Below are 15,944 nucleotides of genomic sequence, written 5' to 3' on the forward strand. Positions count from 1 at the left end.
CCCAGCTTCAGGCATGACCAGGGGTCAGCCTTCTCCCGTTTTCTCCCCCATGTACGCATGCCCACATGTGTACATGTGTACGTGTGTGTGTATACGCATGGACGCCCATATGTATTCATGTGTGCCTGTGGATACATCGTGTGCATGGACGGGTGTGTGCATGTGTGCACGGACGGACAGATGCCTACATGTGTGCATATGGGTACGTTGTGTGCACTTTTGCATGCGTGTGTGCACACACGAATAGATGCACACAAACCTGCGTGCGTATGGATATATATGATGCATGCAAACGTGGGTGTACCTCTGTTTGTTCCAGCATTTTAAGCAAAGCATCAGACACCATACCGTCGGACACACGAGTCTGTACACGCGTACGTCTTACAAAAAAAGCATTTCTTTTCAAAAGCTCCATCATCTCGGGCAACAAATCCCTGATTCCACCGCACGCCCCGTCCGTGGCGCGCTGCCCCGATGCGTGCCGTGTGCCTCCCAGGAACCCGAATCCACGCTCCGTGGGGAGTCTGGCCGTTGCAGACCCCAGCGCCCGGCTTCAGCGTGAGCTTCAAAGGGAGATGGTACGTGTCTTTGGAAAGCCGGGGTCTCGGAGGCCAGAACGAGACGTGCCGTTCCCCTTCTGCGTGGGGGAAAACTCAGGGTTGGCGTCCAGGGTCCTATGTCTCAGGCTGCCTCTGGCTCGCCGCATGCAATCAGCGGCTGAATCCCGGTGCCACGGCTCTTTAAAAAGTTCACACCTGGATGCACCCGTGCACGTGTCTACTTTTATTGGCTGCTTAACAGGAGAACAGGTCGGGTTTCTGGGGAACCCACACGCACATGCACACGCACACACATGCACAGAGCACACCTTATTTGCGTGTGGAACTAGAAGCCAGGCCAGCCCTGGGATTTCAGACGATAGGACAGACACGGAGGCGTGAAGCAGGGACCCGTGCACTGGGATTCGCAGCAACAAGAAGGACCCGGTGTGATCGCAACCCCCACCTTCCCGCTAACACCCCACGCTGAGATCTGCCCGCTGGCTGGGCACTGACCCCGCTGACAGTCCCCTCGGTCCCCCGAGGGTTCCAGAGGCCTGACATCCCGCGGAGGAGGAGATCACGTAGACAGACTTCCTCCAGAATCGGGGTGTGCGGCTTCTCACGGGCCGCCGGCGTGTTCTGTGCGGCTGGTTTGAGGTTTTTCACAGCTTTTGTGCACCAGATGCACCAAGGCCCACGCCCAGAGCGTGGCTGAGGGCGTCTTGCTGGCTCAGGATTTCCAACTCGGCACGCGGCTGCTGCCTCGACGTTGCTTTCTAGGGTTTGGGTTTGGGAGAGTCGAGAAGAGCGGCAGGTCCGGGCTCTTGCCCTGCGGAGTTCGGGTCCCTCGGGCCAGCCTTTTTGGAGCCACCTGTGTGCCCTCAGGTAAATCCTTCTCCAGGTGAGTCTCAAGCGGTGTCTCGGAAGGTTCCTGTGGTGACTTTGAGTTCCATGCACGCACCTGGGCATTCAGCACTCATGTGCTCAGGTGCTGTCCCCTGTGGGGACGTTCCTGCTGCAAGGCGGTGGACAGTGACTATGTGTAATCCCAGAGTGTCGAGGGGACCCCGAAGGCTGACTCTCCGTTCCCAAGGGCGAGCGTAGCATGCACTCACCTGCTTTCCCCCTGCACGTGCCTCTGCACGCCCCAGACAAGCACGGGCACGAGGCAAACCTACAAAATTGGGTTTCATTCTAAGACCACGCCCAGGGAGGGGGACTGGAGCCTCCAGAGGCTGGTGTTGAGGTCCCCAGGGTATACACTAACCTCTGGGGTGCACGGCACATAATGGGCAGCTGGAACCGAGTAGTTACTCCGGGGGCAGGCGTCCCTGTGAAGTGTGGCCCTCAGCGTTGTTTTCAGATTCCACGCGTGGACGTCACTATGTACGTGGAAGAGGAGAGAAGTCACCTCTCGGCCACGTGGTCTGGAGGACTGAGGAGCCTGTGGGTGGGGAGTGCCCGCTGGGACTCAGGCCTTCTCTCTGCAAGTCGCCTTGGGGAGCCTCTAGCTTTGGGGCCCCGGACATGGCAGCACCCGTCCGCCTGGGAGGCCCGTTCCGGAACTAAAAATCTGGAGACGGTGTGCAGAAAGGCATTGGCGGTGTTGGAAATCTCTGGGGCCGTGTGTTGGGGACTCTCGGGGCAGCTCCGTGGCCTCACGAGGGCAGACCCTGCAGGGGTCCCGAGAGCCCTGCATGCTAAGAGATTGGGTCCCATGACCCAAGTTGCAATTTCAGAGTGGCCCAGATGCAGCGTGCTGGGGAGGCCATTGCAAACTGGAGACTTAAACCCACCAGGATTCATTCCCTCCCAGCTCTGGAGACCAGTCCGAGATCCAGGCGGGGCAGGGCTGCTGAGATCCAGGCGGGGCAGGGCTGGGCTCCCTCCTGAGGCTCCGGGGCAGGGTTCTTCTTGCTTCTTCCAGCTTCTGGGGCTCCCGGCGTCCCTGGGCTGGTGACCACATCCCTCCCATCTCTGCCTCCGTCCTCACGTGCCTTCTCCTCTGCATCTGTCTCCTCTTCTGTCTCTTACAAGGACACCTGTCGTTGGATTGAGGGTCACCCTGACCCAGCAAGTCACGTTCTGAGGTCCTGGGTGGACACGGGCTTGGGGTCACTGTTCGCTCGAAGACAGCTGTGTCTGTTTTCCTTCCTAAGCAATGACACCAGGACCAGGCTCCCCCTCCCCTCAGGGGTCCATGGGCAGCAGCTATCACTCTCCACCTGTACTTGGAACCTGCCGTGGGGACGCTGTCTGCTATGCAGCCGCTCCTCCCCAGAGGTCCCAGAGTCCGGGCCGTGCATGCCATTTTTGCTGAATAAAGTACCCAACTTTGCTGTTTCCGGCAAATCCTGGGCTCCTGGAAACCCACTGTTTTGGCACCCCAGACCCCCCGGGGATGGGGTTCCTTGTCTTCCCGAAGCAGCACACGAGTCAGGGCTGGTCCAGATGTGCCCTGGGCTCAGGAAGACACAAGGATGCCCCTGCCCATATAAAGAGGCAGCCGACAGGCACAAAGGGGTCCCAGGCGCTGATCCTTCCCCAGGCTTCTGTGGTCCATGGTCTTGCGGGGTGTCCAGATCCCAGAGGGTCCCATGGGTCAGGATAGGTGCGCAAGCCCACCTCACATGCCGAGAGGCCTTGCTTGTGACTCAGGGGCTCTCGGCTGGGAGCAGGAGGCCAAGAACGAGCCAGAGGGCACCTCGGGGCCAGCTGGACCCGGAACCATGTCCAGGAGCCCGGCAGAAGGTGCGGATGGCCATTGTCTTTCACAGTGCTCAGCCTCAGCAGCGTCTCATGGGCCTGGAGACCCTCCACCCGCGTGGGGGGCCTGACCTACACCTTCGGGACGGATGTCCTTCCCGTCTGGACCTTGTGACTCATGACATTTTTGTAGATTGTGCAGCTGGAGGAACCAGAGTGACCAAACGCTTTGGAAGCCTTGCAACGGTTGCTCCTGTGGGGACCGGGTGACATGGGGTGCAGGGGAGCCTGTGAGGTCTGGGAAAACAGAGGCCAGAGAGGCCCGTCTGCTCTGGCCGGGGTACATCCCAGCACAGACAGTGACCGAGGCTGGTAGGAACAGCAAGTCTAGGCGCTGCTAGGCTGGGGAGCAGCATGTGTCCCCAGCGTCCCCGAGCAGGAGGCACAGAGAACAAGGCAGGCGGGTGTAGGGGGTCGATGGGGTCTCAGCTGGGCTGGCTGGATGTTCGGTCAGGTTGGGTCGTCATCCTCAGGGAGCAGGACCAGTCGGCCTGGCCCGCTGTGTCCGGTCCTGTTACACCACGGGGTGTTCCCTCTTGTTGCTCTGCGGCTGTGTTGGGACACCAGACTCAAGCCCACTTGGAGACCCTCTCTGTGCGCACCGGCGGATGCGTCCTAGGAGCAGCAGGCCCATCTGGGGACCCTCTCCGTGTGCACCGCGGCGGACATGGCAGTAGGAGCAGCAGGTAGGCCGGCGGGGAAGGGCCGACCCTTCCGTCCCCAGCCGTTCCCCCACCCCCACTCTGGCGGTGGGGGGCTCAGAACACGCTCTCCTGCCTCTGGAGGCAGGGCCGGCTGGGGCCGTCCAGCCCCTCGCCGTGGCCGCTGGACATGGAGCGCGCCGACAGCGTCCGGGCAGAGAAGAGGGCATCCCTGCGCGCGTCCTGGCCGCAGGCCTGCAGCCGCCCGTAGCCCAGATAGCGCCGCAGCCGCAGCTGGAACTCGCGGGACGCAAAGTAGTACACGAAGGGGTCCAGGCAGTTGTTCACGCAGCTGAGGCAGAGCGTGAGCTTGTACACGTGGTAGTAGCTGCCGCCCAGGAACAGGCGGCTGACCATGTGCACCAGCAGCACGAAGTTGTTGGGCGCAAAGCAGGTGACGAAGGCCAGCAGCACCACGACGGCCAGGCTCACCGCGCGGCGCCGCTGGCCGCGGCCGTGCGGGTCAGAGGCGCGCAGCAGCGTCAGGATGGTGGCCGTGTAGCAGGCCACGGTGACCACGAAGGGGATGAAGAACAGCACGATGAACAGCGTGAAGAGGAAGATGGCCCACATGGCCACGCTGGGCAGCATGGTGGACTTGAGCACGTCGAAGCAGGTGACGATGCCCAGCGCCTCCACAGTGTAGGTGAGGTCGGTGCGCGCCAGCGGGGACAGCGCGGCCAGCAGCAGCAGCCAGACGCAGACGCAGGCGGCCACGGCGTAGCGGCGCCGGCGCCAGCGCGCGGAGGCCAGCGGGTACACCACGCCCAGAAAGCGCTCCACGCTGATGCACGTCATGGTGAGGATGGACGAGTACATGTTGGCGTAGAAGGCCACGGTGACCACGTTGCACAGCAGCTCCCCGAACACCCAGTGGTTCCCGTTGCAGTGGTAGTAGATCTGGAAAGGGAGCACGCAGGCCAGCATCAGGTCCGTGACGCTCAGGTTGATCATGAAGATGACCGACGGGGACTTGGGCCCGATGTGGCAGCACAGGACCCACAGGGAGAAGAGGTTGCCCGGGATGCTGACCAGCGCCACCAGCGAGTACACGACGGGCAGGACCACCGCGATGGTCGGGTCGCGCAGCATCACGATGGTGGCGTTGTCCGGCCGGGTCATGTTCATATCCATCCTGGCGCGGCTGCTCCCGCGCTCGCGCGGGTCTGGAAGGCAAGGGGCGCTCAGGTGAGGAGGGGAGCAGGGCGGGACTCCCTGCGCGCCTCCCTCTCTGGCCTCCCCAGCAGTCCCGCACCCTTGTGCGCACCGGCTGTGGTCCCCCTGGGTCACGGAGCTGAGCGGATGCGCGCTACACCCTGCAAAGGCGCAGGACTCGGACAGTCCCTCCCGTCCTGCTACTGGGACGCGCAGGGAGCGTGCTGCAAGCTACGGCGCAGCGGCTTTATCGTTGGGGCCAGGAGGACGCAAGAGGAGGCGCGCCACACGGTTGGGGGGTTACAGACTTACGGAGGCGCAAGCCGGGGGCTTCCAGCCGCGCAAGTTTCTCCGGGACCCCTGGAAGGTGGAGGAGGCGACCCCAGGCCCTCCTGACTCTCGCTGGTGCTCTACCTCGCCTCACGAGGGCGCTGTGTCGGCAACCACGAACGTCCCAGCATCTCCGCCCAGGTCACCTGTTCCTGGCCTCCTGCTTTCTTCTGTTTCGCGCTTGGACACCCCGGGTCCGCTCACCTGCATCTGAGGCCCTAATCTTGGGGTGTCCATTGCAGAGAGGATGAAACTTTGGAGGCTCTGATGAGGGCTCTGGGCGGGCTCCACGCAGACCAAGCAGGAAATCCCCTGCTCCCTCACCAAAGGCCCCGCAGCCCCCGCTCCCCATCCAACGAAGGGCATGGCCACGGGTGGAGGGAATCGCGTGCCCATCTGCCACACAGCTGTTTCACATCTCCGCTTCAAGGTAACAACACCCACGCGCTTGTTTCAAGATACAGCACGTATGCACCTGTCCCCGCGACCAGACCAGACACAGACGCCTCCGGTGTGCTTTCAAAACCCCAGCGCCTTCTCAGGTCCAGGAAGCCAGATGCCCAAGGGGGCAGCCCTGTCCAGCTGGGGCAAACAGAGTGCCTGACTGGTGTCCACCTTACCATCTGGGTCTTACCGCTGCTTTGTTCTCTTGATTTCTCAACTCAGGTCCTGTGCCTTTCCCCCCTGGCTATGGGCTGGGGGTGGGGGTGGGGTCCGTACCTGTCAGAATACACACCAGGAGGGGAGCACATGGCAAACTCTGGGCATTTTGCTTATCCAAGTTTTTCGAAAACAGGGATATGATTTATTTATTGTGGTCCAGGGCCAGGGGACCCCGGTCAGGCCCCGTCTGTGCCCTGTCTGTGATCGGGGGCCTATCAGGCAGGGCTGCTGGGGGCGGAGGTCTGGCTGCGGGAGGTACAGGTTGTCTGCGCCATGGGTCCCCACTGATCCAGCGGGGTATGCCTGCGAGGGTGTCTGTGAAGGGGTTTCCTAGGTGCGGCTCTGGAGCCAAGCAGCTGCCTTGAAGTAAAGACATGATGCTCTGTCCTGCGGTGGGCCTTGTCTAATCAGGGGAAGGCCTGAAAAAGGAAACTCTGAGGTTTTTGTGGGGTCAGGTCTCTCCTGAGTCTCCAGCCTGCCCCCCTGCCTTGCAGATTCTAGGCTCACCAGCCCCGCCTTCCTGGGAGCCCAATTCCTTGGTGTAAATTTGTGTGTGTGTCTCCATCTATACATGCATGTGTGTTTATACAATATATACACATACATGTTCCGTTACTAGATTTATGCACATGTATGTGTACGCAACCATGTCCAATCGTGCATGCAATGCATTGCATGTATTGTATATGTACCTATACACAGACCATGTTTATCCTGTTGCCTATGTACATGGTCCTTCTATAGCACATGAATGCTACTTCATAGAAATGCATGGATGTGTTCACACATACATGCTATCCTGTGTGCATTCTATCTCATGTGCACACGCATGTGTTTTCTATTACATATATGTTTGCACACACAACATCTAGAGTTCTTGTCCTGCTGCACATATGGGTACGCGTGTAGACACATGCACACAGCATCGTGTGCGCTCTGTGGCATACACACGTTTATACATACATGCACACACGCAGGATGTGCATTGTGTACAGGTCTTCCTGCGTATATACACACACTTGAATGGATTCACGCACATGTAACCTCTCATGTGTGTATATATATGCACACACGTGTGTATCCTGTGTATGCGTCCTACATGTACAGATGCGCACACTACACACACGTGTGTTCTGTGACATGACGTCCCCTGTGCATGTCCACATGAATGGAGGTGTTAAGCACGGATGTGTGCACATGCGCACTTACATGCACACGTGCACAGATGGACCTGTATGCATATGTGGTCATATACATGCATGCAATAGGTGTACACGTGCATACATGTGCACGGACATATGTGTATTGTTTATATGTGCGTGTACATGTTCTGTGCTGCACACACCCTACTGCGTTCATACACGAACATCTAGATGATGTGCAGCCACAGATGGACATACGTCTCCTGTTTCTCTGCAGAACGCTCGCTCCTACAAGGATGATGGACAGGTCGCCGAGGGACTTCATGGTGGCCGGGAGGTAACTATTAGCTGTTCCTTCCATTTGTGCCGATTCTCGTCTTAAGAGACTGTAGGTCCCTCACACAGGCTCTCACAGGCAGTGTCGTGGTGGGGCACCAGCTCCGGCCTCTGACCTCCATCCCCAGGAATGTGCAGAGGCCCAGCCCCTGGCCTGCTCCTTGTCAGGACACGGGTGCTTCTCCTGGGGGATGGGGTCTCCTCTGATGGTGCATTTGGCCCCAGGCGTGGTGCACAGCCCACAGGGACCTCAGCAATCAGGGTGCCTGCCCCATGCGGCCCGATCTCTGTCCATCATGTGCATGAGGCTCAGACATGTGCTGCTTTTCCCGACGGCCTCCCCTGTTTGTCCTGGGCCACACATTTTCTCTGACGAAAATCCCTGTGTGGTTTACTCCGGTCAGCCCTGCCCCTTGGAGCGTCTGTAGAGACACGGATGGAGACGGACCCGGGGGGGTTCTCTGCAGATGTTGCTCTCTGCCCTGGAGGAATTTCATGATGTGTGAGTGCAATGTAGGACCCCCTTCCCACGTCTTAGTTATCTGTGTCCACGTGTGCAAGCGGGGCCTGGCCCAGCGGGACCTGGTGCAGAGAGACGCGGCTTGGCCTTGCAGACACCCAGGAACGTGGGCTGGAATCCCCGCGGGGGACCCTGGAAACCCGCTCCCCTGCCCCCTTTGCAGCTGATTTGAAGCGTGGTGGAAGGACCGAGGGCGAGCGGGTCTCCAGGAATCCGCCTGGAATCTGGAAACCACATTGGCCGCAGCCGGTGAGAGCCGTCTCCCGCTGCTGCTGGAACGGAACTCGCGATTCTCCTGCGGACCGCCCAGCCCGGGCTCTTCCGCTCCCACGGACAAGTGTGCAAAGCTGTACACCCGGCTGCTGGCCGCCCGTCCCTCGCACCCCTCCCTGAAAGTCGAGGTGTTTCCTTTGGTTTAAACAGTCTGGGGGGATTGCTTTAGCGGTTTCCTTCTCCCCTGCGTCCGCCTGGACCGTATCTAGCTTCTCCACTTTCGAGTGCTGGAAAAAAGCCGTCAAACGTTGAAAGTCGGGGGGAAGAGAGAGAGCACCGTGTGTGCCTTTTCTGGGTTTCGGAGACAGTGCCTGCATGGGGCAGCCTGGCTTGGGTTCAGCAGAAGATGTTTAGTGGGGGCTCGAGGACACATCTTTAGGGTGTCTTCAGGGAGGGTGACATGTGACGTTGAGTTGACGGTGCAGCCGGCACACCATGGCTCCTTGGGGACATGGGGCCGTCTGCAGGCCAGGAGGAGAGGGTCTCCCAGAACCCGTCCATCTACGAGAAATGAGTGTCAGTGAAGCCGTCCTGCCCGTCGGCGTGATTCTGTGATAGTGGCTTGAGCTGACCCATCCAGTATACTGATGGCCTCAGACCATAGCTGCTGGCCGTGCTCCAGCTACACTGACGGCCTTAGTCCATTGCTGCTGGCCCCTCCAGCCATTATAGTGATGGCCCCAGGCTGTTGCTGCTGGCCTCTCCAGATGTTATGCTGATGGCCTCAGGCCATTGCTGCCATTATACTGACGGCCCCAGGCCATTGTTGCTGGCCCCTCCAGCCATTATAGTGAAGGCCCCCAGCTGTTGCTGCTGGCCCCTCCAGATGTTATGCTGATGGCCCCAGGCCATTGCTGCTGACCCCTCCAACCTGATGGCCTCAGACCATTGCTGCTGCCTCCACCATCCATTATACTGTTGACTTCAGACCATTTCTGCTGGCCCCTCCAGTCACTATACTGATGGCCTCAGACCATTGCTGCTGGCCCCACCACCCGTTATACTGATGGCCTCAGACCATTGCTGCTGCCTCCACCATCCATTATGCTGGTGACTTCAGACCATTTCTGCTGGCCCCTCCAGTCACTATACTGATGGCCTCAGGTCATTACTGCTGGCCCCACCACCCGTTATACTGATGGCCTCAAACCATTGCTGCTGCCTCCACCATCCATTATGCTGGTGACTTCAGACCATTTCTGCTGGCCCCTCCAGTCACTATACTGATGGCCTCAGACCATTGCTGCTGGCCCCACCACCCGTTATACTGATGGCCTCAGACCATTGCTGCTGCCTCCACCATCCATTATGCTGGTGACTTCAGACCATTTCTGCTGGCCCCTCCAGTGACTATACTGATGGCCTCAGGTCATTACTGCTGGCCCCACCACCCGTTATACTGATGGCCTCAGACCATTGCTGCTGCCTCCACCATCCATTATGCTGGTGACTTCAGACCATTTCTGCTGGCCCCTCCAGTCACTATACTGATGGCCTCAGGTCATTACTGCTGGCCCCACCACCCGTTATACTGATGGCCTCAGACCATTGCTGCTGCCTCCACCATCCATTATGCTGGTGACTTCAGACCATTTCTGCTGGCCCCTCCAGTCACTATACTGATGGCCTCAGGTCATTACTGCTGGCCCCACCACCCGTTATACTGATGGCCTCAGACCATTGCTGCTGCCTCCACCATCCATTATGCTGGTGACTTCAGACCATTTCTGCTGGCCCCTCCAGTCACTATACTGATGGCCTCAGACCATTACTGCTGGCCCCACCACCCGTTATACTGATGGCCTCAGACCATTGCTGCTGCCTCCACCATCCATTATGCTGGTGACTTCAGACCATTTCTGCTGGCCCCTCCAGTCACTATACTGATGGCCTCAGACCATTGCTGCTGGCCCCACCACCCGTTATACTGATGGCCTCAGACCATTGCTGCTGCCTCCACCATCCATTATGCTGGTGACTTCAGACCATTTCTGCTGGCCCCTCCAGTCACTATACTGATGGCCTCAGGTCATTACTGCTGGCCCCACCACCCGTTATACTGATGGCCTCAGACCATTGCTGCTGCCTCCACCATCCATTATACTGTTGACTTCAGACCATTTCTGCTGGCCCCTCCAGTCACTATACTGATGGCCTCAGGTCATTACTGCTGGCCCCACCACCCGTTATACTGATGGCCTCAGACCATTGCTGCTGGCTCCACCATCCATTATGCTGGTGACTTCAGACCATTTCTGCTGGCCCCTCCAGTCACTATACTGATGGCCTCAGGTCATTACTGCTGGCCCCACCACCCATTATACTGATGGCCTCTGGCTGTTGCTGCTGGCCCCGCTCACCCTGTGATTGCACGGGAGCTCTTGTGATCCCATGGGTCACACCAGCTCCTCTGCATGGCCGGCTCCCACGGCACACTGCCCCTCGCCCATTCTGTGGTCCCTGCTACCATGCCCAGAGGTGGTGAGGTGGGCAACAGGGTCTCATCTTACAGATGGGAGCTCAGAGGTTGCAAGAGGGACTCGTTAGAGCAGGGGTTTGGATGGGCCCAGTGCGTGAGCCTCTCCACCAGGATACTGACCGATGGCCTCAGGCCTGGACGGCCAGCAAACTGTTCCGGTTCTGACCGGTTCTGTCCTCAGGAGCCCGGGCCTGCTGCTGCTGTGCAGACCGTCTCAAGTAAAAATCAGTGGGTCTTTTCCTGGAAGCTGGACAGTGCCCCGCAGGAGGAGGGCTTGGGACTCGGGCTGCTGGGGCCGAGGCCGCTTTCCCTGACCTCGCTGGCTTGTGATCCGGACGTGGATTCCTGCTTGCTGTTCTGCAGGGGGCTGAGGCTGTGGACTCCCCTTTTGCACGATGTGGGGGCTCCTGAGAGCAGGGTGTGGGGCTCAGGGTGGCTTCTCCATAGCTCAGGCCTCCCATTTATGGACGGGAGCCCCAAAGATGCTCTTGGGCCCCTGGCTGGCCTTACAGCAAGGACACCAGCTAGTCTGGGTGTCGGCCGTTTCGTCCTAGGGGACGCCGTTCTAGGGGTGTCCACCGGCAGGACGTGCAGGGTCCGTGTTCCAGAGAGGCCGACACGCCATCTTCAAAGCCTTTGCATATCTCAACCTGTGGCCCCAAGCGGGTGTTTCTTCCTGCCTTGAGGTATTGCCATCTGCCACCGGCATCCGGAAGGTTCCTCCAACCGGTTTTAAAAATGGCCCCGGGTTCCACGTTGAGCTTGGTGCTTTCTGCTCTTCTCACGTACGCTCAGGTGTGCATTGCACAGTCACCCTGGGGCTGCCTGGGTCCACGCGGGGTGTCAGGAGCCAGAGGGATCCGTGCTCCTTGGGATCTCCTGGGGTGCCACGGAGGGACACACGTGGGGAAGAGCAGACACCCAGAACATGCCGGGTGCAGAGCGTGAGCAAGGATGCTGCTCTGTGCTTGGGGGACGTGGGCATCTTGGGGACATGTCCACTGCCCGTGAGCGGACGTCCTGGTGCCCACGAGGATACGCAAGAAAGCACATGTCCCATGCACGTGCCGTGGTCTTCCCAGCATGGGGCGGCATGGGGCGGCATGGGGGGAAACTGTTTCCTGTTCCGCTTACAGACCAAGGGACGTGGGCGTCCATTGTCCCCCGTCCAGATGGCCGCTTGTTACCGTGCGCATTTGCATGGTGTGCATCTGGGTGGAAAGCAGGCGCGTGTGACGGGGGACGGCGGGAGCAGACGCTCCACGGTGCAGCCCCCTGGGCCCGTCGGCCCCCGCGTCCCCCGTGAGTCACCCCAGGAGGGCACTCAGCCCCGTCTGCACTCCACGAGCCCCGGCGGCGGCCCCCCTGGAGGCGTCTGCTGAGCGCCACGGGTGATTAATAAAGAAATCAGCTCTGGCAGCCCGGGCTGTTCTGAAACGCGCGCTTGTGGTTTGAACGAAGCTGTTATGAGAGGGACGCGGCCCGGGGAGCCCGGCGCCCTCCTCCGCCTCCCAGGAAGCGCGGGCTGGTCCGAGGGCACGGCGGGCCACTGCTGTCCTCGCCGGGACGGCTCCTCACAGCTCTTCTGATGCGTGATTTACATACTGTCAAGGTACAGCCGTTTACAGTGGACAGTTCTGTGGTTTCTGAAGACACTCAGAGATGTGCAGACGTCGGCGTAAAGCCGTCCCACGACGTTCTGAGCGGCCCTAGGGGAAATCCTGCGCACCGCAGGACCGTCACACCTGGCCCCACGCCTCCCCGATCTGAGACCCCGGGGTCACCGTGCACCCAGTTCCTGTCTCTGCGGACGAGCCTGTCGGGAACATTTCAGGGACGTGGGATCGCGCTGTCTGTGGCTTTCGGCGTCTGCTTGACCATCGTGACTTCAAGTTCCATTCATGGGTCGACAGGTGTTAGGCCTTTGGTCCTTTTCATGGCTGAGGCCTGTTCCCCCCTTGGATGGGCCCCCATGGGGTTCCTCTGTCCCTCCGTGGATGGACAGTTGGGTTGTTTCTGCTTTTTGGCGATTGTGAACAATGCTATGGATTGTGCACCCGGCATCGGGCCCCCCACTTGAAGGCTGAGCACGGGGGTCCTTCTGTGTCCCCGGCGTCTTCTCTCAGGGTCACAATTCCTGTTTCCTGCCTGCTGGGGGCTGTTCCAGGTGCTGAGCTTCCTGTGGGGACAGGAGGCCACGAGCCGGGCCCCGGCACTGTGGGCTGGTCTCCCTTCTGGGGGTCTTGGGCTTTTGTGATGCTTTGTTATGGCGGCCCCGGGAGAGTCCGGCAACCCCGCACAAAATGCCATGACTTTGGAGACACGGTGCTGTTGGAGAATGCAGATGGGAAATGTCTTTTGTCACGTAGGAGAACGTTTAGTCATGGGGCACGCATGGGCTGAGCTCCAGGCAGCCCTGCCATGAGCATGGCACGGGCAAGATTCTGCTTCTCTTGGGGTCTTGATCACCAGACTGATCCTGGGTCGAGCTGAGCTTGGCGCAATTGCCACCAGACATGGGAAGCACTGGTGCCTCGCAGCACGGAGAGTGCCCAGGGTGGTGTCTCCACCCGGACCTCCAGTCTCCTCCTCAACTGTCCTCAGAGGCTTGCTGTGGTGTGGTGTGACCCAAGGAAGAGAAGACACGTTGTAAGGTGTGCTGTGCTCTGTCAACGTGGTTAGCTAGTCCATTACTGCATGCGTGTCCTGGAGCAGTCCTGATAAGTGACCACGAGCGGGGGAGTTAAAGTCCCAAGGATGCATCCTTCCCCAGCTCTGGAGACCAGAAGTCCGACATCCAGGCAGCGCAGGACCACTGCAGGTGGGGCAGAGCCGAGCTCCCTCCAGAGGCGCCAGGAGAGGGTCCTTCCTGCCCCTTCCAGCTTTGGGGGCTCCAGGCGTCTCTGGGCTGGTGGCCGCATGCCTCCCAATCCTGCATCCGTCCACATGTGGCTTCTCCTCTGTGTCTGTGTCTCCTCTTCTGCATCTTATAAGGCCTGCTGTCATTAGATGTAGGGCCACCCTGATCAAGAATGAATGCATCTTGGCTCCTTCATGAATCCTATCTGCAAAGACCGTATTTCCAGGCAAACCCCATTCCTCGGTTCTGGGGGATATATGTTTTGGGGACCCCCATTCAGCCCACTGCAGGAGGTGTCCAGGAGGAGAACATTCGTAAGAGCTGTTTGTAGCATTTCCTGGGTCCCCCGTCTTCCATGAACAAACAGAACCCATTAAGCATCCACCGGGACTGCCTTGTCTTGGGATGTCATCAGCAGGAGCGCCACCCCCCTGAGACCCTCCCTGTAGCCAGCAGCTGCCGACCCTCACTCATCCCAGGGCAAAGCTCCCGAGTACAGGGAGACCCCTGCTAGTGCCGAGGGACCTCCTTGGAGAGAGGACTCCCCAGGATGCCCAACCTGCAGACATAGAGGAAGCAAGACTATGGTTTGTAATCTGACCGTGACACCCAGAAGTTCTGGCCATTGACTCATAAGCTCCAGGGAGCTGTGTACCCCATCACCAGCCTGGTCTGAGGGACCGCTTCTTGCCCACAGCGGCAGGACGTGAGCAACGTTTGTGAAGCGACCCAGACAGGAAGCTGCATTGGGTTTTCTGGTCAACTGTGGGCAGCTCACCAAAGACACAAGAAAGTGTGTGGTTGCCACGGGCTAAGTTGTGCCTCCCCCAAATTTGTATGTTGTCCCAATTCCCCATACCTCAGAATGTGACCTCAGTTAGAAATAGAGACTGTGCAAGTTGTTAAATTCAGAAGAGGTATTTCTGGAACAGGATGGGACCTGACTCCAGTGCACCTGGCGTCCTTACAGAAAGGAGACATTTGGACACAGGCAGGCACACGGGGAGGAGGCCACATGGAGATGGAGGCAGAGACAGAGACAGAGGTGATGTTCCTACAAGTCAAGGAACACCCAGGACTGCCAGCAACCACTTGAAGACAGAAGAGGTATGGAACAGACTCTCCCCAGATGCTCTGGAGGGAACCAGTCCTGCTGGCACCTTGGTCTCAGACTCTGGTCCCCAGAGATAAGGGAGAATACATATATCTTGTCTCAGCCCCCAGTTTGGGGTAATTTGATACAGAAAATTTCTGGGAAGCTAATAAGCAAAAAAGGAGGGAAGGGGTTTCGTTGACAGACTCCATCAAGCTAAAGAAATGATAGGAACCGTGATCCGTGTACATTAAAGAAAGGGAAGAGCCTCCGAGAAAAGATAAGGCATGGAAAGGGTAGGAGTCAAGGGAAACAGAGAGACGTGAGGAGCCACCAGCAGGTTCAGGATCTGCATGGAACAGGACAGAAACGTTTTGATCATTGATTCAGAAAAAGGACAGGTCGTCTAGATGGTACGGGGGCGGGGGAGGGACAATATACATCACCTGGGGGTAAGGGTTCTCCCCTGGGATACTTTGCTAGACCCACCAGGGGACATTTGATGACATCTGGAGACAGTTTTGGTGGTCACCACTGGGTGGGGATGGGAATGATACTGCTGTCTGGTGTATGGAGACCAGGGGTGCTGCTCAACATCCTGCAGTGCATAGGACATGCCACCCCAGGGTCATCTATCTATCTATCTGTCTATCCATCCATCTGAAAGTCCCAGTCTCCCTTCTTCTCTCCATCCACCCACCCATCCATCCATATTATCTATCTATCTATCTATCTATGAATCCATCCATCCATCCATATCATCTACCTATCATCTATGTATGTATGTATTGATCTATCCATCCATACACCCATTTATCTGTCCACCTGCCTATCTGTATCAGTTTATCTATCTGTTCATCCATTATGTATCATCTATCTATCTATCATCCATCCATCCGTCCATCCATCCATCCATATCATCTATCTTTCTATCATCTCTCTATGTATCTATCAATCTATCCATCCAGACACCCATTTATCTTTATCAGTTTATCTATCTGTTCATCTATTATCTACCATCTATCATCCATCCATGCATCCATCCATCATATCTATCTATCTGTCTACATCCATCCATCCATCT

The 15,944-nt window shown here is 58.3% G+C and overlaps 1 protein-coding gene across 2 annotated transcripts in view; it reads right to left on the reverse strand.

The window, feature by feature from the left end:
* Positions 1 to 379: 379 nt before the first annotated feature.
* The window catches only part of P2RY8 (P2Y receptor family member 8), a 44,009-nt gene continuing 28,444 nt past the window's right edge, over positions 380 to 15,944 (reverse strand). For both annotated transcript variants that reach the window (XM_004768320.3, XM_004768321.3), the window contains exon 2: positions 380 to 5,175. In XM_004768320.3, the coding sequence (XP_004768377.2) occupies positions 4,067 to 5,143 (1,077 nt within the window). In that variant the 5' untranslated portion in view covers positions 5,144 to 5,175 and the 3' untranslated portion in view covers positions 380 to 4,066. The remainder of the gene's footprint in view (positions 5,176 to 15,944) is intronic.

Source organism: Mustela putorius, unplaced genomic scaffold (genome assembly GCF_011764305.1).
Source record: "Mustela putorius furo isolate JIRA1106 unplaced genomic scaffold, ASM1176430v1.1 tig00003836_pilon_pilon_pilon, whole genome shotgun sequence".
Taxonomy (NCBI): Eukaryota; Metazoa; Chordata; class Mammalia; order Carnivora; family Mustelidae; genus Mustela; species Mustela putorius.